Genomic DNA, 25,090 nt, shown 5'->3' with positions numbered 1-25,090 from the left:
TGTCAATGCGCTCAAAGAAGTAGAAAGGAGCATAACCGTAACTTTTGCACCATTAACACGCAGTATCTCATTTTCCACGAAGCTTCAATGCCTATTGAGCAACAGGCTTATTAGAACTCTTCGGATGAAGGTTGCAATCAGTGGCTCATTACGTGGAAACCGTTTTGTGCACATGTAAGACGTGCACAGAAGGTGTAAGAGGTAATGCGTTTTAAGGACACGTAAGCAGTAGCATCTTGTTGAAGGCAAGAACGGACTCCAAGCCGATGGAAGTACGATAAGTGCCGACATAGAAGCATATGGAGGGATAAGTGGGGAAAAAAGTTCGCGGCAGTGCAGTGGGCTACGGTGACGCTGCGCACTGGGAACTGAAGAAAGTGTTGGTAGAAGTACTTCTCGCGCGCACAAGGGCCTGCGCATGTGCTTACTCTGCTCTATGCGCATAAGTAAACTATGACATCATTTCTTGGAAATTTTCACATTGAGGAGATTAAATAGTATTAGACAATTATTAAAACAGTTTGCGAAAGTGTACTTCAGTCGACAACGGTTAAAACCTTTTCTTTTTTTTTAACTCTTAGATCGCTACGCAGCGTAATACGCATAAACCAGTACGATTAACTATATGCACGCTGTCTCGTTTCATGCAGAGGCTCAATAGCGACTAACATAAAGCGCTCTCCATGACCAATTGGGAATTGTATTACAGTTAAAACTCGATTTAACCAAGTATTATTTCGTTGACTCGAGAAGTTTCTCAAATCGGGACGGGAATTTTTCGGTCCCTAGAAATTTAAAATTGCAGCGTAGCGACACCCAAATGCTACCTCACGCGAGGGTGGCCAAGACAGTGAGCCTCCCATGACCGGGTGAGGCGAACCACACGGACGGTCACATTAAGCTGTGACGGGCTGCCGACAAACGAAGGCAAGGAGAACGACAGCAGTGATTGTGCGAGCAGGCCGACAAACAAGAAAGTTGCGAGGAGGCGATTAGTGTCATCTATTGTGTAAACCATGCAATAACGAAAGCAACCATGTATTATTGCTGTGGAAGCGTTTACAGGGACAATAAAGCACCGTTGCCCCTAGCACCATCGGTCACGTAAGAGCGCTACCGACTGCTCTGTCCAATGTTTCGTGCATGGGCGCGGCTTCAGTCTTGTCAAAATACAGCTATGGTCGTGACTAAGGCGGTTACACGTTTTCAAACCGACAGCGTTAGAGCGCACGCTCGAAGGAAAACCTCTCTGTGTGAAAATTAGAAAGAAACCGCCGCATTTTTGCCCATTTCTTTCAGAAAAAACTTCGTTAAAAGGGTAAGTTAGTTTATTTATTCAGAATGATAGCAACATTGAACCCTATTGGTGCCTGGCGGGGAATGTAAATTTTTCGTTAGATCGAGAACTTCGTAAAATCAGGTTTCGTTAAATCGAGTTCGAACTGTATGAATAAGCCGTTCTTTATGTGTGTCGTGGTCGTGGCTTGCCTCATCGCTCCAGAGCACTGTTATATAAACTAAAAGTCGGCTCAGTATTGGTGCGCGAACGCTTACATCGTCAAGGACGTGTGAACAGTCCGTTGTGTGCAGCATGTGGCTCCTGTGAAACACTTGAGCATCTTATAATACACTGTCCCGCGGGCTACGCAGCGGGCTTTGCTGATTAAGGAATATAAATTCCTCGGATTTAAATGCGCGACCATCGACGATTACCTCTTTCCGAGAGGGTGTGCATCTCGACGCGACCAGGCCCATCGAGCTCTGCTGACATTTATGGGTCAAAGAGATCTGGCCACCCGTTTATAAGCGTTTCTTTGTGTGTGTGTGTGTTTACCTATTTTTGTCCAAGTCTTCGTCAATTTTTTTTCTTTACTTTCCTATCTCCTTTCCTCTTTTTCTCCTCCTAACTTCCTTTCCTCTGTCTCCTCCCGAAAGAGCAGGCAGGCGTTGTGCCCCTTCTGGTGGCAGTTGCCAGCTTGCTCTCTCCCTCTTTTCTCTGTGTCCTTGTGCTTGTATGCATGCAAATCAAATAAATAAATAAATAAATAAATAAATAAATAAATAAATAAATAAATAAATAAATAAATGAATGAATGAGTGTCTCGCGCCGGTTTTTGTTTTATTTGCATTTCGTTAGGCTCGTTCATGAGCCCTAATTGGCGATGCAGTTTGTCTTCAACTGGCAAGTAGCTTTTGCTTATGGGGTCACATGTTACGTACCCATTTTGCTATGTGGAATGAATGAATGAATGAATGAACTGGATGGATGCGCGCCTAAAATGTAGCAACCTGCTGCCTCTTTAATGTTGCTCTTGTTTTCGGTGATTCCTTGTGTATTGTTTTTTTTTTTAGTGATGTTGATCCGACACTTGCTCTAGTCCTATGCCAGCGCACGCCCTCATTACTTCAAAAGATCGATGACTGATTAAAGATTGATGAGGTTAGGCAAGCATACGGCTTTAAGCGTAGGGTTCGTCGCTAGGCCTTCCTCCAAGATATACCACGGCGCTTGAAGATAAGGCCTGCAAACTCACCTGAAAGTCGTGGGTCCTATACTTCGGTGCCTTTCAACGCAACCATAAACACTTGATGCAAGAACTTTGAATTTGACGCGCAAATTGCTGTTCGCAGCGTAGCTGACTTGTTTGACGACCGTAGCCCTCTTTTTTTTCCTCTCGATTATAATAAAGCGCCTCCATGAATCAACTCGAGAGGCCACTTCCTCAGCGCCGAAAAGGGTCTGCATCAGCGGAAGGCACGAGGTGGTGTACAGCGGCGGCAGGCCGTCCCGTCAGCACCAGTCACAAGTCACCTGGACGAGTCGCCACACGCCGTCCGCGGGTCGGTATTTGTTTATTTTTGCCCCTTTTCCTGCGCGGTGCCTTTCCATGCGCGAAAGGAATGCATAATCGAGTCGCATATATCGCTCCGCTCGAAAACCGGTGGGACGGGAGGGATCGAACAACTGGAGTGGCTGGCTGCCACAAAAGCCTCCGATAATGTGAGGACTTCGTGGATGCTCGGTACTGTGTGCGTGGTGACATGCTTCAAGAGCAAATGAATCAGTTAAGAAACTAGGCTCTCAAGTACACGGAAAAGAAGTTTGTTCCTGAAGCATTCGTGAGAGCGGACGCCACCCAGTCATTTTGTTGGGCCCATAATTAGGGAGGGAGGCCAGCTAATTGAAAAGAGCTCTTTCGAGCAAAGAAGTATGTGAATTCAGGCTCAGGTTTTTTTTGTTAGTTTTTTTTTCACACCAACTGTAGCGATCTTCTTGGTAGACAGATTGACTGAATGATTTGAAAAGAGTGATGGATTTTTCATTTCAAGAAAATTGTCCTATTTTATGTACATATCCAAAACGTGAACGCTAGTTAATGTAGAACTCGAACCCTCGAATATGCGCTTGCTTCGTGTACTTTGTTTTGCGCAGACTACCGCCAGAATGCTATTTGTTTCACAAGCTCATTATATTACCATTTGGCTCACAGGCTCATTCGCAACGCCTTATAGGCAATGTCTGAACGTGCGTATGTGAGTGTGCCGAATTTCCAGATGTCTTACATAATGGAAAGGCTGGGCTAAATAAAGTAATTTTTCAAGGGCTCGTTTTTTTGTTTTCGATAAGGAAAAGGCTGTTACATTAGGATTGTCGCTAAATGTAAATAAATGAGTCTCTCCTTTAGGGGTACTGTTATAGGCAAAGACAGGCAGGCAGCTAATGTAGGAAAGCTCGTCCCCATTTCCATCGCGAGGGTGTTTTGTCGAATGGCTGACCACCTTAACCAACAATAGTTGTACATCCAACATCACCATTAGTCAGCACCGGCTCACATGCAAGAACAGCTTCAGCTTGAGAACGCTTTTTGCGTAATTGAACCTGCTCTGTAATACAAACTTTACGAAGGTCATAGTCTTTTCCTCGGTGAGCGATGATGATGCATAGTGTTTAATGGATCGAGGGCTGCTTGATAGAAAGATTGCTTTTTAACAAAATCTTGCTTGAAATTCGAGTAAATTTCATCCACTAACGCTTTTTGCCGGTCGTCGAACGTTGCAGCAACTTTATAAGTGAATGCTGTATAATGAACACTTATGCGTTGAATGTATATCCTAATATTCTAGCATCTCAGGAGTATTACTGGTCTTGTGCGCAAAGAGTTGCTGAGGTACTGACTACCTGTGCGAGCATATATTGGCCGTGCTTTCTTATAGCCACTTGCTTAACGGCTCGCTGCACTCGCGGGTCCGTTATCAGCTAGACGCTTTGTCTCTGCTTAGGTTTTTTGTTTGTTGTTGTTTTACAGCAGCGCATGTATACACTAGTACTGGCACATTGGCAGGGTCGTACTTGCGAAGGCAGGGACATAGCAAGGCACACTAAACAACAGACGGGAGCGATATTCCGGCATTCAATTCCAACTAATCCGACTAGCAGCATTCTCGTGGTATCGATCATTTTACCATGCTCGAGAATCGACACACAATTTTCCTTGACACCATAGTGACGACATATTTTATCAGTAATTTCCTTGCACCTCAGTAACACAAGCAAACTGTTAGCTATGAACCAATAGCGTAAATGTTATTTGGCTTGGATCTGCATTGCTTGATACATGGCGTTGTAATCGCCATATTCATGACATTTTTAAGAACTATTTTTTTTTATCGGCGATGGGATGAAAAAAAGCTGGCTGATCCCTCTATCACTGGAATCGGTATAGCACGAAAGTGGAACGTTTCGACACAGTAGCAGTTGATTTATTATAGTGCATTGGCATATGAGAGCTTGTACAATGTCTATTGTTGCTTGGCAGATATAGCATCGCTTGACGTGGATGCACCCACTTTGACGCTTAGTGGCGCATCTCCGTACCGACGGCTAAAGCCCATGATCATGATCTAACCTTTGCGGTAGCTGAAATTGTCAAGATATACCTGGACGCCACATATGGTGAATCCCGCGCAAAGATGGCATCAACAAGCACCTAGTAAACACTGATACTCGATATGCACTCCTTCAAAGCGTCGTGAAACACGCAGAGAAACGCGACGAGCGTCGTGTCTTCCCTCTAGCCTGGCCGTTAATTACCACAGGGCGAGCGGTGAACGTGGCGCGACAGGCAGGCGAGCGTCGGAAAGCTATTTTTGATATTGATGGATGCTATGAGCGATGCTTGGGCGAAAGCCGCCACCTTGTGGTGTGTTAAAGCGTTGACGGAATTACACTGCTATTGGAAACGCACCGAATGGGACGGTCGTAGCAACGGCGCGTTTTTAGGGGCGAAGCTCCTTAACGCGGCACCCGTTCGTCCCTCGTAGTCATCGTAGTAGTCCGTAACAAGTCTTACGCTTTGACCTCCAAGGTGGTGCCGGTGGGAGATTTCTCCTGTGCGTTGTTGAACAATAAAAAATTCGCAGCGTGCGCGTTAACTAAAAGCCGAATTCTTCTGTCTCTCATTCCCCATTAGCAGCCATTGGCATGTTCCAGTAGGAAACGTTAGTAGAAGTAGAAGTGTAAGTGTTAGCTAAAAGCCGACTTCTTCTGTCTCTCATTCCCATTAGCAGCCATTGTTTACCTCCAAGGTAGTGCCTGGTGAGATTTCTCCTGTGCGTGATTAAACAATAAAAATTTTGTTCGAAACGCCGTTGATTGATGAAATAAACCAACGAAAGACGCCAGATGTTTTGTAAAAGCAGAACGAAAGAACGCCAGATGTTTTTCTTAAAGTGTAGTAGTAGTAGTTGTATGTAGCCACCTCTCCCGATCGTCAACGGGCGAGGTGGACCGGCAACGGCGCGAGGACCCTGCCGTACGAGAGTTAAATCACACTAAAAGACATACTTTGCGGGCGATACACTCTAGTGAGCTTTCAACTTTCCGTCTTACTGTACATGATAAAGAAATTATTTCTACGAAAAACGCAAGGCACACCTTGAGCAATATATTTGGTTTTGAGACGCTAAATGGAACCATGAGGCGATGCGAAGCCGGAGCACTTGCACGATCGCGTTCCGTTGGCTTTCGTTGGGCATGCTACCGACCTCGCGTCGTGGAACGCGCGTCCTGTCTTCCCTCTAGCCTTGCCTTTAATTCGCACAGGGCGAGCGGGGAATGCGGTCGCTCTTGGCGCTCTTTCGCTCGGGAGCGGACTTCTTCCTTGCATTTCACCGATCACAAGTGATAATGAAGGGACCACGTAAACCAACAGTACAATAAAAGTTTGATGTTTAATATATACACGATGTTTCGCACTCTTTATATTATGTACTGGGCGCATTTCACGGAAGAGTTTCACGGTTTACAGATGATTCCCTCCGTAGCTTCGCCCCACTCATCATCATTCACCCCGTGGATATGCTGTGATTTTTTTTTTTTCGAGCCTAGCGGCACACATTTAACCGCCCCATTATAAAGGGGACGCTCATTGCATCCATCCAAGAGCATTGTGAGGGGAAAGTGTGAAAGATAAAGGGAGCGTTCATATAGTTTCCATTATGTGTTTGGCGGTAGCTCAGTGAGGTAAACACCCGCCAGCCAATGTCGCGGACCGAGAGGTCGTGGGTTCTACTCCTGTAGACTGGACCTTTTCTTAGTTTTTTTTTTCTTTGCCATCTCATGGCATTCGTTTTGCTAATATACCTCCTGAAAGTGTTGGTGCACCCCGGCATAAAACACTTTCGCGTTAAAAAAAACCGTTGATGCCTCTTTCATGGGAATCGGTTAAATTGAAACGTGACTTCGTAGAAGTAGTTGTAGCATTGTCAGACGATAACAAATCAAACAGCAAAATTTCGCCCTGTGTGTAATATGACTGAGTCGTTTATATTTCTTTATTTACTCGTAGTTTATAACGCACTCACACATCGCAAGAGCAAGCTAGCAACGCTCCTTGTGCCAAACAAGCACAAGAAATATCCAGATTAGGGTCCTTCTATACTGAAGCATTCTCAGCGCAGAGCTTGCCGAAATTAAGCCAACGCTAGCTTTAGCTCTTCCGCCTGGAACCACGCGAAGTCTTAGATAAAAAGTCATACGCAGGGACAAAAACGCTCCCGAAACAGCTTGGTAAAATGAAATCGACTAATAATTCGAGGTATGATGCTAAGGAATTCAACAGATCTTGCTATCACATTTATCAAGGGTGCGTAGAGTGCCTTCTGGAAGACGTTGCGCTCTAACTTGTCTCCGAAACAGCAATGCTTATCCATGTTTCGAGTGTCCGCTCTCCCATAGTGGAGAAAATGGTACCCTAACTCATTTTGCCCTTGATAAAACATCAAAGCAAGTGTGTTCCTTTACTGGCGTCATACCCGTGACGCAAGTTATGTCAGTCAATTCTTAGTAGGACCCGACATAAAACACTTTCGTGTTAAAAGAGGCGCAGTGACTGTCATTTTCTTTGTTAACAAAGCTATAACTGTAGTATTTCTTCCAGTGACTATTAATATAATTGTCGGGGTTTAAAGTCCCGAAACCACGATATGATTATGAGGGGCACCTTAGCGGATGGCTCCCGAAATTTCGGCAACCTGGGGTTCTCGAACGTGCACCTAAAGCTAATTACACGGGCTTTAGGTGCTTTCGCCTCCATCGAAAATGCCGCCACGGCTGGGATTCGATCCCGCGACTTTCGGGTTAGCAGTCGAGCACCATAACCACTAGACCACCGTGGCGGGTCTTGTTCCAGCGACGAAAGGGGATAAAACTCCGGTAGTTTTTACAACAAACTCGAGCGAATCGACCAAACCTGGAGGCAAAATCAGCCTGTTGAAAGCATGCGGCATCACGTGAGTCTCTACAGCATTGCACGCGATGTAGGCTACGGCCGCTCCGTTCTCGAGTGACGTTCAAGGATCCACTCACGAGACGAGCTGCATCTCCTCGGCGAGGCCCAAGGGTGAGGCGGAAGCGGCTTCACTTGGAGGAGGCGCGGTGTTTCGGCGATGACGCCCGTCTGTTACCGCGAACTTGAACGGTTCCTACGCATCCTTGACGGCAACGGTTGATGGGAACACACCAAACATAAAGAAGGCAATGAGCGCTTCCACTTTTCACCTCCCCCTCCCAAAAATCGCGAGTAGAGACCGACAAAACAGCAACGCAATGAGCGAGCGACTTGCCTCCTGGATTTAACGAGCCATTTGCGCCAGTACGGTGGGCACAGCAGCCTTCAAATTCTTGCTGTGAACTAATCGCAGGACTTGTCATATGTTGCGAAGGGCTCGCGAGAGCCAGCGAAGCCACCAGGCTCTCATAGCAATGGATCCCTTTGGACAGGCAAGGACGTCAAATTTGGCTAAACCCTGTGGCCCCCATCTCCGATGTATGTAACGAGTTACAGCAACTGAGATGCTGTCCCGCGCAATAGTACAGTGGTTACGGTGCTCGGCTGTTACGGATCTCGGACGTGGCAGGTCCCATTTCAATGGAGACGGAATGGTCGAGGCCCGTGTACTGCGCGATGTCAAGGAACACCAGATAGTCGAAATTTCCAGAGCCCCCACTAAGGTGTGGCCCACAATCATATCGTGGTTTTCGCACGTTTCTAGTAGTAGCTGAGACGCCATCGAAGCGACAGTTATAGATTTAGGTTGCGTACTTGAATCATAGGTCGACACAATGACTTGCATAAGTGGAGCGGTAATCTTTTTTTGGTTGATCCGGTCTTGGCCCCCTGTTCACAAAGCACCTTCCAAACTTACCTACCCCATTTCCCGTCCACTTTTGCTAACGTGTACAGCACCATCACTAGCTGCGGTTTTGTGTCTTTCTAGATTCAGTGGTAAGAGAAAACTTCAGTCAATCCTGGCACGTTGCATGTCAATGACAAACAGCAGATAAGAACAACAAGCATTGGTAAATCAGTCCCTGTCTTGTGGAGGAATTGGTTTGGGGGAGGAAGGGCGGGTGAACACTTTCCACATTTTAATCAGTATCTCCTGTTAACGCATTCAAGAGCAGTCTGGGTCACTGTTTCCAAACATTAATAAACTGCAAACAGAAATTGTGGGCAACTCTTATTTCTTCATGTTTCACTATGCACGTGCCTAGCTACCGACTCCGCTCCTCCACAGGAAGACCAGTGTAATCGCCATACCCTGTCATTAACGGTGTTGCCCGTGTGTTTTCGACCCCATAAATTACAGCCTCTTTAATCTAGGGTAAGGTTCGAGGGCGGTCCAAACACGATAGTATTTTACGAACCACAAAATACAAACAACCGGGTAAGAACTTTAATACGCTCTTGCCGAACTCCGTCCATTGCAGCATGCAGTGGAGTTCCACACAAGTATTACTCTACAACCGTGTTCCTCAGAGTTTCAAGCGCCACTTTGAGGCCATTTGCACTCCCTCTTCGGGCTTGAAACCCATTGTCGGTGCGCATTTAACTCGTTTGAACGATCCTCAAAAACACACGCGGCTACTTAAGCGCCACAACTCAAAATAAGGCGTTCATCCGCAGCGTTCCTTCAATGCCGGAGCTTGCTAAAAATTGCTGACACGGATTTAGGTAAGAAGCATTTGCTGTCGTAAATCAGAAGGCAGCAAAACAACTTGCAGCGAGCAGGACTACAATTACTGCGTACGGCTCATTGCTCTCAATCTTTCTTAATCATCGTTTGTTTATATTCTTTTTTCGAATGACCGCAATATGTTCACAAATTTTATGCGCGTTGCATAAAGCCACAGAACATTGGCACTTTTTAACGTTCACAGTGCACAGCACTTGCAGTTTGCTTTTTTCTTATACAGCCCCGTGGTACTACATTAAAAAAGAAAAGATAATTGGGGGCGCTGAATTTATGGGAGTATCCATTAAATACAGGTCAATGGGTTGAGAGGACCGAAACACTCCCGCTGTTTCTGTCACCGTGTATTACAACCATCACATAAACCCGTTTCGTTGTTTTGTTTCTTTTTTCTTTTGCGAACATCGCTGCTTATTGGGGAAGAGCTGCCATTGACACTTTGTTATATTTGTTTTGTATAGTCGACCGCGTCGTATAATAACAGATCGGCTTGCCGATGTCGAGCCAACGCCGTAGCGCCACACCTTTTTTTTTTTTTTTTTAAAGGCCGTTGAACCATGCCAATTTGCGTCATCTGTATTTTTTATGACGTTTTCTTTTCTTTTTTCGTGCATAGTATTAATTTCACGTCTCCGTAAATGCGCTCGCGTGCTTATTCGCTAGGCTTGGTTACTCATCTTTTTTTTTAAAGGCCAGTTTACCGGTTTTCGCGAGTGTAAACGGGTCAAGTCCAGGAACGATCGCCTCCGGCGGAAGCACTCTCCTTGGGCGGTAGAAGCCGTTAGAGCGCTGCTTTAATGGGCCCCTCTCGCATCCCAGCGAGGCGTTTTCGCTGAATAGTCGAAAAACGAGTGCATCCTGACTCATCTTCACCATGAAAGTGTGCCGGTCAGCCACTGTTGATTTTTCCGCGCGCGACGAGGCATATATATCTGACCTCCATCGAAGGCAAATATCGGTCAGTATAACTTGTTACGCCATGGTTTTACACGCTACAAGACGGTCGGAGGCGCGTAATTATTTAACTGTTTATACGGCTTAGCTCTCGAGCGCGAACTCGTTAAATCGGGAGCATAAGTGTGCCGAGATTAGATCATGACAGGGGGATCAGATAGCGTGAAATGCACGTTGCGCCTATTAGATACACTTATGCTCTGTTTGGCTGCGCCGTATCTTCAGCACACCGGCCCAGTTGAAGAGAATCGATTTACTGTTTTTTGTCTCGGGATTATGTGAAACGTTGGCAAGGAATTTTTTGCACTGCTTACGGGAGGTGTCCTTTATGCAGATTTTCGAAGGTATAGCAGCGTCTACACCTGGGCAAGTGCAACAAAAACGCTATGAAAAAAGTCACCGAAAGACAGTATCGTTCACGGTGCACGAAAAGGAGAACGGAACTGTTGCAACACGGCCCGTGTACTTAGATTTAAGTGCACGTTAAAGATCCCCAGGTGGTCGAAATTTACGGAGCTCTCCACTACGGCGTCTCTAATAACCATAGCGTGGTTTTGGGAGATTAAACCCCAAAAATTATTATTATTATTAACTGTTGCAACAAACGCGAAGATTCATCGTGGCTATGACATGGAAAAAATATGGTTTTCTACCACCTAACTACGACCATCTAACTGGCGGCCCCATCTATGCTTTCATTCGTTCAACATCCAACCTTTCCGCTGTTGGTCCTATGTCTCCTGCCGTCTTATTTCTGTCCAAGTGCAGCTGTCAGAAACAATCGTTTCCTCTAGTCACGTCCAGGACATACATTTAAAGGGGTCATGAACCACTTTTCCAAGTAATGATCTAATGGCCTCAGTATCGGAGTGTACTGCCTCCCGAATCGATTGCCGCAAAAATTTCTCGAATCCGTCAAGAATCAGCGGAGTTACGGGGGTTTGGCGCACGCTCCCAGCGCTTTCTCTCTTTTCTCGTGCCGGCGAGCGCACTGGAAGCTAGACAGGGAGGGATGGCATGGGGGAAAGAAGTTACGCCAGCGCGCGTCATGAAACGCGATCGTTCTCCCGCTGTGATTCGCTTGCGCGAGTGCGGCTACCGTGTACTGAGGAGTGCGGCGCCGGCAAGTGGCGGCACCCCGCGGCAAGAAGCGCATCTGATCCGAACGCCGCTCTCGATTTACGTCGGCTATCGGCCAATAAGCATGCTATGTCTCTTGCGACGTACAGCGGACAGACGCCCCGCCCACCGACGAGAGTGAGAACCGGCCTCTGTTTTGAAAAGAGGGTGCGTGGGGAAACGGCAACTTCGCGCTCCGCTTGTGGCCATTACGCGGGGCGCACGACTGTAATATTTGGCAGAGCAGTTCATAGCCGTGTCAGCTTTCCGCAGGATGTGTTTTTTTCAATCAGCCCAAGGGGTGCTTCATGACCCCTTTAAAGCTAGGATAATCAATGATTGCACTGTAGGCCTTTCGCAGTATTTTATAATTTCTGAGTATGCAAACGAAACTGCATCGATAATATTTCAACAAGCACATGATGCAGCGGGTGTCTATGCTTAATTTCGTCCTGAAGTAGCTGCTTCTTTTACAGTCCAGAATAAAAAAAAATAGCGTATACAAGTGGACGAAAGTTGTTGCAAAACGTGTTTCACTCGGCGCACGATGTTTTTGCGTTGCGCGACGACCTAGAAACAGCAACAAAATAATGAAGCAGCTGACCGGAAGTTGAGCTACAAGCGTCGATTTAAATTGAATAGATCGACCCCAGTTAAGTTATACAGCGCTGCAAATTAAATATGTCCCACCCCCCACCTCCCCCTCCTCCAATAGACTACGTTCCTTTCTGGGTCATGCCCGTCCGTCCATGCGCATGGTGCGCTCCCGTAAGCCCAGCCGGACACAGGTTCTTTCCACTGCGCTTCCTTCTAATATATTGCCAGCGCGCAACTCGATCCTCTACTTAGGCCTCCGAAGACTCGGCGCACTGCTCTGGCAGCACCGTTGCTCGAAGCCGGCGCCAATCGCAACCTGTACATACGCTTTGCAAAGCTGCTTCATTATACGCTTCCACTTCTTCTGCATCCTTTTCAAAAGGTGGCGCCGCACAGCGGGCGAGCTTTGTAATTGCCCCGCGAGCACGCGCGCGCCCCCACCATAACGCCTAGCAATCAGAGAGCGGTGCGCGTACGGAAGGGGTTGCCGGATGGCCAGCTCCGTCGTCTCAGCAGCAACTCGCGCGTGCATTAGTAATTCCAACCCTCAGCGCAGTTCCGCGGCGCGCTTGTTTACTTATTTCTTTCATTCTCGCGGGCCGAGCTCATTCTCTGCGGCCGTTCCTCGGCGGATGACTGCGCCCCTTGAGTGTATAACCCTGCGGTCGGTGGGGAGGATACCGCGAAGGTTGGCTGGTCGACAGGCGAGCCGAATCGCAGCGGCGTGGGAAAAAAAGCGATGGAGGCAATTACACTAAGCAACGCGCACCACCACTCGCTCGAGACAGCCGCCCGCCCGTAACAACTTCATGTCGCGTCTCTCCTTTGCTGTGTACGTGAGTACATTGCGCCGCTTTCTCGGCTCTTTTGAGAGCTGTAACGGTGCCGCGATGAGGAGAGAACCCCCGTCGCGATGGAAGGCCAACGGCAACGGAAAAGAACGGCATACAAGAGGACCGGTACAGTTAAACTTACGTGCCTGGTCTTCTCAGATGCCGCGTCCGCTGATACCAATATAATCACGCTGGTTTAGGCTATACACTGCCACGCATTGGATCGTTAATACGAGAGCCCCCGGTCTTCTTGCTGTCTTTCAAGTAGAAACAACGCGCCGAAATGTATCACCTCACGAGTCGTCAGTCGACGAGATGTACCGACGGGAAGTCGTACACAAGTGCAGATAGATCAATTACAACAGCGGGGCAGCTAGTGAAAAGCGAGAGAGGGAGAAAAGGAAGAGAACGCCTTTCAACAAAACGATTCACAACAGCTACAGTTTTATCTGAGTTGTCGTTGTTGAGAATGCGATGAAGTCGTGCTCGACAATCGCTGAGTCCACTGACAAGTGACGTCTACACAGACATACGTAGAACGCGTGTCATTTTCCTAGGCGTCTTTCACCTTGGTTTAAATATTATTGCAGTCGCAGCAGCCAGCTGACGTGGTGCGACGTCGCTTCGGAATGTTCATACTTTTTGACAGCAGCCGCATTCCCAGTAGTGTTATCACTCTAAAGCTGCTCTGAAGAGGAAGTGTCAACCGATTATTTGACAAGCATGTTACAGCGATGGCCGCACGATAATCACAAACAGTATTTACCGACAAAAAGCTCACCCGATGCCGTATGACAAAAGAAGGACCTCTAGGTGGATCGATTACATCACCAAAAGCCCAATATAAGCCCCCACAACTGTTGTAATGACATACGTAAAGGACAGCGCGATCAGGTTCAACACAACGTAAGAAAACCGCGGGACGAGTGCTGTCTGTGTCTTTAGAAAAAAAAAATTGGAAGTGACTCAGAGTACTATGCGCTCTACTATGGGAGGGCTGTGGGTAGCCGTCCCTATAAGGCAACCAAATCAGGGTCCGTATTCACACACACACAAAAAAAGTCTTACGATAAAATCTTCAGATAATATTTGAGCCAATCCTGATGCTGAACATATCGGTAGACAAAACAGCAGGCCAGTGGCTCAAAAAACTTACGGAGGGAGGTTAGGTGACTTGAGACCCCTGATTCCTCCTGGGAAACGCATGCGGCGCGCTGACTGCCAACTGAGAGCTCGTCCTGTGGTTCTTTCTCGTTGTGTTTCGAACTGTAACAGCATCTCACCTATAGAGCCATACCAACTAGCCCAGCTTCCCACTCTACTGACGTTGTAGTCACGTTTGTAACGATGGTCGATCCTTGAGTTTCTCCAAGGCCTCGCCAGCCGCCCGTCTCAACGCATTAAACAGTATGGCTAATCAGCAAGTGTATCCGGAGGTCATAGCTCATCAGGCCCACGGGGGGATATCGACTGACTTTGAACACTATTGTTCGATATTTTGCGCTTCTTGTGACGCAGCAACCCGTACGAACGCCTGTGACACGGTCAACTACTTCTTTGGGCCCGTAGTACGAAGTAAAAATTTCTCTCATTCTCCTCATCTTTCAGTGCTCTTTCAGTTTCCCTCAGCGCAGGGTAGCCAGTCAGAATCAGACTGGCTCATCCCCTTGCCTTGACCCTTTTGTCTCATATTCAGCAATTATTTTAGGCATGGTCACCGCTTCATTATTTATTTTCATCATGTCTCTAGACCCCTTCCTCTTTGTAGGGTAGCAAACCGGAATGCGCGTCTTGTCGACCTCCATGCTGATCCTTCGTTCCCTCCTGGATCAAACGCCGAGCAAAAGTCGAGCCCTAGTGCATGTATCCTCTATCACAGTGCCATGGCAATACATAACATTGTAAGCTCGCCCGCATTACAGTTTGTATAGGCTAACGTATTCCTACACCTAAAGGTCGAGGGGCTTTACCTACACCCATCCAGAAATCATCGCATAGCCCTTACTCAATTTTCTCCGTAATGCTGCTTCTGCGGAGAACCAGAGTCCCTCCAAGATATGCTAGGGGGCTGCCTAAAATCGCACTAAGAACACCCAACCTTTGTCATACCAACGAACTTTGGCAGAGAGCCTTGGCCTCAACGATCAGCTAAGGCTGGTCGCGACGGTCTAGGAGGCTGCCCGAGCTCAAGTCATCCTGCACTAAAGGCGCCTCTGCTTAGTTACCTTGTAAATAATGACGTTTATTTCCTCTCCTCTTTCTCTCTCTCTCTCTCCCTTATGCTTTTGCCCACTTTCCATTTCTCATTGTTTCTTTGTAACAAGCTAAACAAGATTTTTTAAAGAGGTGCGCGAGGACCCCCAAAGCCACGAATGGAGCGGCCCCCCCCCCCAAATTGGACACCGCTTGAGTCGGCAGCGCTGTGCCAGCGGCCCCCGTGGAATGTTTCCAGCAACTCAAGCGGCAAAGCCCGGCGGGGGTTTACGTGTATTTGCCGCCGTATCCTGTGCGCGCGGCCGTGGGAGCCGCGCAATGCGGCAGCAGCAGACAGACAGTCCACAGACGCTGCACTCCGGGCGGCCAGGGAAATCCTCTGGTCCGTTACCAAGCCGCGGGAGGGCCGTTTCCTGCATCCGACCCCGGTTTCCCCATCATTTGCCTGCTGGGTCGTGACTGCCGAGAGCGCGCACTAAAGTGAACGCTGCCGGTCAAAAGCATGCTATGCCACTGCCGCCGATGTGCGTGCGTGAATACGCACCCAGCGCGCGGCCGCGTCGTTTCACGATTCGGTGATTCCCCGAGAAAGCGTCGCGATTCGCGCCTTTGCGGCGCGGCCCAGGTTTGGGTTCGCTTCTCGGATATAATGCAATATAGGCCCATGTAAGAAGAACAATGCACCTCGCGTGTTATATCTGTGGTTCGAGATGAGTCACACTATGAACTTTCGTTTTGCCCTGTAATATTGACCTTTAAAGACAGAGAAAACGTAGCGTGTGGATATTTTTTTTTCTTTTCCAACTGGTTTACTTATCGTTCTCTGGTTTTAAAGATATCCTCAAATAAAATTTTATGTTAATTTATAGGCAGCAAAAGGAAAATACAGGTATCATGGAACATTTAGCGATTTTCGAACGTAATGAAGCGAAAAAGGCAGAATTCGTGGATTTGTTGCGGTTAGTAAAGTAAGAAGATGTACTGACATAATAATACAACCCAAACACTTAACCTCGATAAAACATTTGATACAAAAAAAAAAAAAGCCAGGCCTGCGCGGAAAGCGCAGCACAGTCACAGCGAAAGCTCGAAGAGTGGCATTTCTTGAGCCCGTTAGAAACTCCCTTGTGGCTACTAATACAAGTACACTGGCAACGTGCCCACTACGCCTCAAATCAATATTTTTCTTGAAGGTGGCAAGCACCCGCCACGACAATACTCGTCATTTTGCGGAGAAGCGAGGTACCATTTGTAAATAAGTTTAAAGCACCGTGAAGTAAACTGTTGTGTCAAAAAATATGTATTGCGCCGGTCAAACTCCAAATTTTCAGGGGCTCGCACATCGTGGACATGTTTATGGGATCTTCAATATTTGTGAGGTACTTGTTCTCCAGGTTTCTTATCGAACTATTCGTCTCCAAAAAAGTTAGCGCAGCCTATATACACCAAGTCGCGCAAAGCTGGGTCACAGCAGAGCTGGTGAGCACGTTTCAGCTGATCTTGTTAACCAACTGTACAGAATGCTTGGGCGATGATTGAGCGCGTGCCGGTTCATGATGATGGTCATTTTCTATCTACGGCACACGCCAAATCTCGATCATAACAGCTCTTCTGCAATACCGCCATTCTAGAAAACGTCAAATTTCGCCATGCTATCGATTCTCCAGCTTGTAATTTCTGATTGGCTCAAACAGTCCATGGCTGCTCCATCTCTGACTTCCCCAAGAAGTCAAGATGGAGGCAGGTGACACCGTTCAGAACAGCTATCCCGAACGTGACGCCAAATTATTAGCTTAGAATGTGCGTTTTTGCCGCCAACTAATTCTGGCTCGCAACCGTTGGCTCATTATTGACGTGGTAATTAGAGCACCGGACTTCCCATAGGTGTTAACGGGGGCACGTACATGTTAAGCGCCGATAAACAATGCCTCCATTGTTGAGCCCTGCCCGGCGATGTGGCCTGTACTCTCTGGTTACATGCATGACGCGATGTCTGCACGTGCGGGAGCCTGACTTTGTTAGCAGCTTTCTCCCATCGAATACACGAAGACCGCCTATGGTGAAGCAGGCGAGATAAGCACGCACCGACGCTCCTGATCTGCAGGTTACGAAGGGTTCAACGGCTTTCACAATTCTGTTGGAATGGTGGCACATTCCTAAGGGCGCTGAAAAATGTAGGCTAAATGATACAAATGAATGCGCGCACACTCGGCGTATTCTCTTGTTCTTAAATACTTGTTCTCTGGATTCACTTAGGCTCTGTGTTCTTTTTGGTCGTTGGCTTTTCGTTTCGATGGTTTGTCCGCCTTGACAAGGCGTCCATGCAGCCGCCGCGGCCGGCATTCGATCCCGCGACCTTCGGGTCAGCAGCCGAGCGCCATAACCACTAGACCTCCGTGGCGAGGCCGCATTTTTTAAGGAGGCGAAATTGTTTGAGGCCCGTGTACTTAGATTTAGGTGCACTTTAACGAACCCCAGGTGGTCGAAATTTCCGGAGCCCTCCACTACGGCGTCTCTCATTATCATATCATGGTTTTGAGACGTTAAACCCCAGATATTATTATTTTACAAGGCGTCCATTCCTGCAAGCTTACGCATGCTGATATACACTTTTAAACGTTTCTCTCCCGATAGCATGGCCCCTCTTCTGTTTTTTTTTTCTTTTTTGATTATCATGAAGACTTTCCTTGAGGCATAACGGTTGTTATGTGTTATGTGTGTTTTTGGCTTACGTTGTGTTTCTCAGGGAGACGTGTAAAGATGCTGAACCTTTTTCTGTCAACGCACTTGCCCTTGCTTTGAAAGCACAGCTTCTTGGCGGTGTTTCCTAATGTTGCCTTGTGTTTATGCCATGTTCGCGTTTAGCCAAACATTCGTTTTTTTTGTCTGTGTGTAGTGATACTCATTCCTGACTAAACGTCGTTAATTTCTCCTGAAATTTGGTCCAGTATGAACTTAGTCTTCGTGCTCATATATACCATACTGTGACACCAATACTATTGAACGTAACATGCAACAAATGATGTGCCTTTTGGCGCATTCTATGCGGCAGAAATTTACAGCTGTGTAACCCCAGTGTAAATCTACAAAGGCGACACCTTGAAGCAAGCACTTGTGCTTCATGATCAGGAGTTAAATAACAGTGTACGTGGCCTTAGCAGGTACCCATACTCAGGAAGCCATACACAGGTGTCATGGCACGGCCATCAAAGAATACAATTCACTTCAAATGCGCGCGTTGGTTCTATAAGGAAGTCTGCGCGGCAACAAGGGGATCGGTATACGGAGGAATGAAACAATGATGGAAGGGTGGGATAATTTTATGAGTATGCTCGACGACAATTAGATTTATCACATGCCCCAAAGCCCTGCGTAATTACGAAACTGTTGTGAAAAACAGTATGTTATGGCGTTGAAGCGATGCAACGTAGGATGTTTAGCATTCTGAGAAATGAAAAAGTTGAAGGAAATGAGAGGAGTACATAAGCTTCAGGACGGCCATCGCAGGTGCGAAATTCAAAATCATGCTGAATAATTTTTCTTTAGCGGTACCACAGCGACCTTGAAGTTCATACACGCTTGGAGAAAGAACATTTTGTCGAACGTTTTCTTCCAGTCTTTCACGCTTATCCTTTGTGCACGTGATGACGCAATTATCGATTATATACCGTGACATAAGCACGGTAGAAAACAACTATCGTCTATGACCTGCATATCGCTTTAGTGAGTCGATGCTACACACTTGAAAATTGAAACAGCGTGATCAATGGGGGTCAGACGAAGAAAGACCCCTGGCATAAGGACAAGTAGAGAACAGTTGGGAGTACGCATTTCATCTGTGCATATTTTTGTCTGGTCTCCCTTCGTTTGCACTGTTTGGACAAAGTAGAAACATGCCATACGAAGGCAAACATGACGCTTGAAAGCTTTCGAGTGTTCAGTTCGATGAACAGTTCTCGACGAGATCTCCCTGGCACTCGCAAACACCTTGTCTGAAGTTACCACTTTGTCAACGGAGCATAAACAATTTATACAAGCATTGCGTGACAGTTTACGTGTTATATATGTATTTCGCCAAGTTTTCTCGTCATGATCGGCCGCACATGACGTTATCAGAACTACTGACAACATAAAGTTTCAATATGTGCTGCATTTCGTTGTAGACCCACAGCATGTTCACAGATCTCGTTTAAAAATTCCTGGGATTCATAGGCGCTTCCTGAGATACATCAAGGGCAAAGCCATTTCACCTTTCTTGCCCCTTCATCAAACCATTTCCTTGAATGTTTTCCTTGCCTTTCATTGAACCTTTCCTTGAAGGTTCTTCTTCTTCTGCTCCTTCCCTTTCGGCGAGGTGCGCGGGCCGTCATGCGACTACAGGCCGAGTGACGCCAGCGCCTTTGCTGATGCTGTGGCTGCTGCTGCTGATACCGATACTTATAATGAATTATAGCTCAGCCCTATGTAATTAGCTAACAGCTTTCAACCACTCACTTGTTACACTATGCACATGATGTGATGCCTGGTGAGGTGATACGCTTCTGCCACGTAATAGTGCATCGGTTAACGGGACTCTCTGCCCGAGATGACAATTGTATTCTTTTTCCAAAGCGATTACAAGTACTGGCGAGGCGCTGAGGTAGAATACTTAACTGTCACGCAGAATACCTGGGTTCGATTTAGGCTAGAGCCGTAAGTTTTGTTTATCAGATATTTTTATTGAGGTGACTTGGGTTTTCGTGCCACAAGCCGTGGCTAGCCTCTGATGGCGCACTTGAAGGCTTTCGCCTTGATAAGATTTGCGCCTACGCGTCATCTGATTACTGAGGTCCCGTGAAAAGCGTGCCGAAGTAGTGCTGCTGCACAAGCAGCTGTCATGAATTTGTGAGTAATTAACCTCACTGCGTGAGTTCAATTATAGTGCATGGCTCTTGCGCATTAACTGAATGGTCCTTGACCAAGGTGACGCTTACAATTAAGGCGTACAACTTGTCAGTAACTCAAAAAGAGCTCGCCAAACGTAACCCTCAATCTCCGCAACCATCCTTTTATAGCTTAGCGCAGAGTTTTGTTACACTCTAACCGAAGCGCACGCGTACACCGATCAACGCAGAGGCGGGGACGGACGGCCGAGCGGTCGCATCGCAGCGGGACCTGTCATTAGGGAGCCGGCGAGAAGACAGGCCGCGGTCGACACGCCGCCTGCGACGAAGTGCCGGGCCGCGGACGTGTCACCCGCAAGCGGCAGAAGCCCTCGGGAGGAAGAAGCCACCAAGTGTCGGGCGTCTGAATGCCGCAGGGCGTTTCCGCAGGTCGTGTGCGTGCGACCCGCCGCGGTGTCGCGTCACACACGCCTCGGGGCGAGAAGGGCTTGCGGGCGAGAACGCAAATGAACGCAGCGTCCTTCCGGAGACAACTTCACCCGCGCCTCTCCTTCGTCTCGTGCTTACCTGCCCTCGTCGTCTTCGATGTTTCCACCCTCCCCCCCCCCCCCATCTCCCACCCTCTCGTTTTGTGGCCCGCGCGATGTGGGCACAGCGTTGATGGGATTGCTTATTTGTTTTGCCGCGCTTCATCGGCCCGCTTGACAGCGAGGTATCAGCGCGCCTCACTGGCTGTTTTATGTATTTTTGTTTTTTCCCCCTCATCTTTTTCTTCAGCATATGGAGCTTCTCGCATGCAGTCATCGAGACTCCTGCTGCTTTGAGCGCGGAGTTCGGCCTTCAAAACGCGGTTCCGCGAAAGAAATAAGAGGAAGAAACAACAAGGCCAAAATAACTTCTCAGGCAAGTTAGTGCTTAGGTTTAGCGTATACACTTATTACTCGCGCATTTTCATACCACAAAACAACAATACCAAAAGAAAAGATACGACTTTCTGTACACTGGTTACATGGTGGGTCACTTCGATACCTTTACAGACTTCTAGAACAAATCAACTGCAAGGGCTTTCGTGGGCGATACATTATATGTATAGTTGAGTCGGTCAAGTGAGAGAACAGAAATGGAGAGACAATGAACTTTAATGAAAATGACGGCTGAGACTTGCGACTATGTACTGGAAAAGCGAGCTTACAATTATCTGGAATGGGAATGTGACCCTGCTAACACACACGCAATGTGAATGCTATTGCTGGTGCCCCTACTACAACTACCACTATCCACTGCTGCTGCTGCTGCTGCTACTACTACTACTACGCTGCGGAGTTAACGTCGGTGGATAAAATGTATTGGACAACGGTGAATATCTGAACTGTATCAATAGTATGGTACATATTACAGTGTCGTGGCTCTTCAAATACGCATTGGCAGAAGATTGCACTTGCATTTTTGACTGGTGTCACGTGAGCCACTCGCTGATATATCTTCAGGAAGCAAGGAGTCTTCGTCCAATAATGTTCATGCTTAACAAGGATGGCAGCGATGACGATATGTATTACATAGATGAAAAGAGTACAAACAAGACAGAAGTTCAAGGGAAGGTGGAGCCTTGAAGAGATCATAAGTCGTCGAACAAGGAACCTCGACTCCTGGAGTCAGTGTTTCGAAACAGTAAAACTTGTCTTTGTCCAGTTGCCGTGGAGAAGGCAAGTTCCCTCGTGGGAACATTAGGTCCAGCATCATCCTATATGTGCTCGAAAACTCGTATTAGATAAATGAAGGAATGTTTTATTGCTATACAAATACCCTTATTTGCTAAACTACGTGCGTGTCGCGCTCTGCTAAATGAGACGTAGCTAGTGGTTGAGGGGCAGCGTTGACTCAACTGTATATATTTGCGAGGCCGTGCATTTTTAGTGGCGCGGTAGGTCCGATATAAGCATACGCGAAGAATCTGTTGGGCAATACTGAATAAAACACTATTCACCTAACTCACTTTACATATTTGGAATGATAAAAGTGTGTAGTGATGGCGATTTTTAAGCCCCATAAGGCATCAGTTGATTGTCACGGTTCTTGCTGTTCCAGAATTACATTTTCAACGCCAGTACTGAAGAATGTGAGTAGCAGTGCTCGATCAGAATGTGTGATATAGACGCCTGCCCTCAAAATGAAAGTGTCTTTTATATTTCGTGGTAGGTAACATTATGTGCATGTTAGCTAGTAAAACACTAAAATCGCGAGAAACGGGCGTATTACAATGCTCGTGAGAGCACCTTTTGCGCCGATACATTGTTCGTTGCTTGTTTATTTTTCCATCGTCAATGTGTACTGCTATAGTGCTGGCGACCGGTAACCATCTGTCAAGAAAAATACCTTTTCTAAGCACTGCTCATATCGCGAGAAATCCTATCGTGGTTTTGGGACGTTAAACCCCAACAATTATTATTATTATTACCTTTTCCAAGCAAGTCGACTACTGCAACGTATTGGTTCTAGTCACTCTTACTGAAACTTAAACTATGATTCTGATGAAATGGCACGTACTGTCTGCCACCAGCAACAACAAAAAAAATGCTGTCGGTATAGTCACGTGACGACTCGGCGCATGTTACAAGTGTAAACACTTACTGCGAATAGTTTTGTCATTTTCGTTAAAAAAGAACGGCATATTTCCCCAAGTCCGAGAAAAGTATAACAGTGTCGTGAAAAATTAGCGTACTTTCGAAACATGCGCTGTGAAAGCGAATGGAATCTACCGGCGGTTATCTTACAGTTCGGAGCGATGCCACTACGTGATCATACGTTCGTCAATGTATTGAGGCTCACTCACCTTGGGTTTCCTGGCCGTCGGCCGACGCGAGGGCTCGTATCCAGTGTGCTCGGGGCCCTGGCTCGTCGCATCGGGGCAACGCTGTATTTCAGGCGTCATCTGACGATCAGCGACCGCGTCGTCGTCGTGACAATCCAAACCAACCGCGCGCACACGCCTCCGGCGGCGAGCGCGAACGCTCGGAAAAACGAGGAAGAAGGACCCGGAGGAACTTCAGACGACGGCGACGCCGCTGATAACCACGAATTGCGGCACACGGCGTCGGCAGGTGTGGTCGCGCGGTGCCGCCAACAGTTGCATCGCAGAGACCTTCTTCTCGGGAAGACCGGGAGCTTGGGATGCTGAGAGACTAGCTGGCTATGCAAGAACGGGCTGCGAGCACTCGTGTTAGTCCTTCCTATATATAAAGCACAGGACGAAACCGAAAGTGGTGAGACCCGTTGCAACGCACGTGTTACAACCGGCACTGACACCGGCGCGCGCAAACACACACAGACACAGGCTGTAAGGTCTCAATGCGTGCGCGGGTCCCGTTACGAGACTACTACGACCGCCGGCACGGCACGGCACAGCGCCAGAGGTGTGCGGCGAGCATTTTGACTCTGTCGGGATGCGGCCGGCTCGGTGAGTTCTCCGGTAGATCCTCTCCTCACCTGCCTCCTTCCCCCTCTCTCGCCCGTAGGTCTCTTATTACATATTTCTTTCTCTGCTTCGCTCGCCTCTCGGCTCTGCGGTCCGTCGCGCCTCTCTCGAACCTCTCCACTCTTTCTGTTCCATCCTCCTTCCCTTCTCTCCACGTGTTGTGGACCGCTGCTTTGCCCGCGTGGAACAAAAAAAAAAAAAAGAATAAGAAGTGCGCGCGTGTATGGACACTGCTGTTGCGAGGAGAAACAGAGGCAACGAGGTTGTGAACACAGTGAATACTATCATCCCGATGCCGGAGACCCGTTCTCTCCCACTGCGTTCCGTACAGCTTGCCGCTGCAGCAGCACCAAACCGCCTGATGCTTCGCTGCCAAGTCGCCGCTGCTGTCTCATCTTCGACACCGCGCCGCATCCAGTGCGAACCACGCTGTTCTTTCTTCTGTTTCGACACTTTCCGTGCTTATTTGCTTTTCTATCCCAGCAGGCACGCATGTTGGACGCTCGTCGTTGCTACGTGTTGTGTTCGTTGCCGTCTTCTCTCTCTCACCTCACCTTCTACGCCTTTCCCAACTTCAACTTCGTCGGATACGTGCGTGAATTCCTCTGCTCGCCTGTCAGCGGCTGCGCCACGGCGACACGCTCGGCGGCAAATTGCACGTGCTCTTCGCATGCGGATGCGAGAGAGCGTCGGGGGTGTTTTTCTGTGTTATACGCTCGTACTTGGCGCCTCGCGAATGTCATTCCTGCCGATGGCCTCCCTTTCCCCTTCCTCCTCCCAGCTATTTCGCGTTTAATGTTTTCTCCTTTTCGTACATGCTCTGTACGCAGTCGTTCCGGAATATTTGCAGGTAGGATGCTTTTAAAACCTCGCCACAGAAAGGGGTCACATCGTCTCTTAAAACGGTGCGAAATCTGCCTCGTTATTTGACTTTTTTATTCCTGGATTGATGGAAACAAACTTGGTGCGCGCAGATCCTGATGCATTCGTTCCCGAGGAATTTACTCCATGCGGGGAACGTCGCACACACCACAATGCCATGTGCTGTCGTGGACTGTTGATAGAAACATCGACGCTGGCTAGAACACATTTTCTTTCGCTTTGATCAATTTGTGCGATGTCGATATAATTACTGCTCTATGCGCTTACAGTGAGGCTTATATCTTTAAAACTGGTCATGGAACTGTCCCCCCAGGCTGTGCTCTCAAGTTATTTCTGGCTATAAGTGCGCTGCTTCGTTATTTTCTCTTCTTTTTTGTCCATTATGCCATAGAACTGCGTAGTTGCGCTATTTACGACATTATTTCACGTTTGCACTAATATCGTTATTGCACAATGTACTGAGGCTTCGTAACACGCCAGACTTCAAAGATGCACAACACGTATGTAGCCACCTAGAATAAAGCCAGTTCAATCCACAGCCAACATCAAGCCCTCACCCGATAGTCTGATATCTCAGTAGACCTCGGCAACTTCTCTTGTAC

The 25,090-nt window shown here is 47.6% G+C and overlaps 1 protein-coding gene across 1 annotated transcript in view; it reads right to left on the bottom strand.

Annotated features, from left to right (window-relative positions):
• The window catches only part of LOC119394316 (serine proteinase stubble-like), a 121,961-nt gene extending 98,308 nt beyond the window's left edge, over nucleotides 1-23,653 (bottom strand). Inside the window, exon 1 of the mRNA XM_037661605.2 lies at nucleotides 22,965-23,653. Within this exon, the coding sequence (XP_037517533.1) occupies nucleotides 22,965-23,063 (99 nt within the window). The 5' untranslated portion in view covers nucleotides 23,064-23,653. The remainder of the gene's footprint in view (nucleotides 1-22,964) is intronic.
• Nucleotides 23,654-25,090: the final 1,437 nt, after the last annotated feature.

This window comes from Rhipicephalus sanguineus, chromosome 5 (genome assembly GCF_013339695.2).
Source record: "Rhipicephalus sanguineus isolate Rsan-2018 chromosome 5, BIME_Rsan_1.4, whole genome shotgun sequence".
Lineage (NCBI taxonomy): Eukaryota > Metazoa > Arthropoda > Arachnida > Ixodida > Ixodidae > Rhipicephalus > Rhipicephalus sanguineus.
Note: the sequence above shows the minus strand (reverse complement) of the source record. Positions and strands in the feature narration are given on the sequence as shown.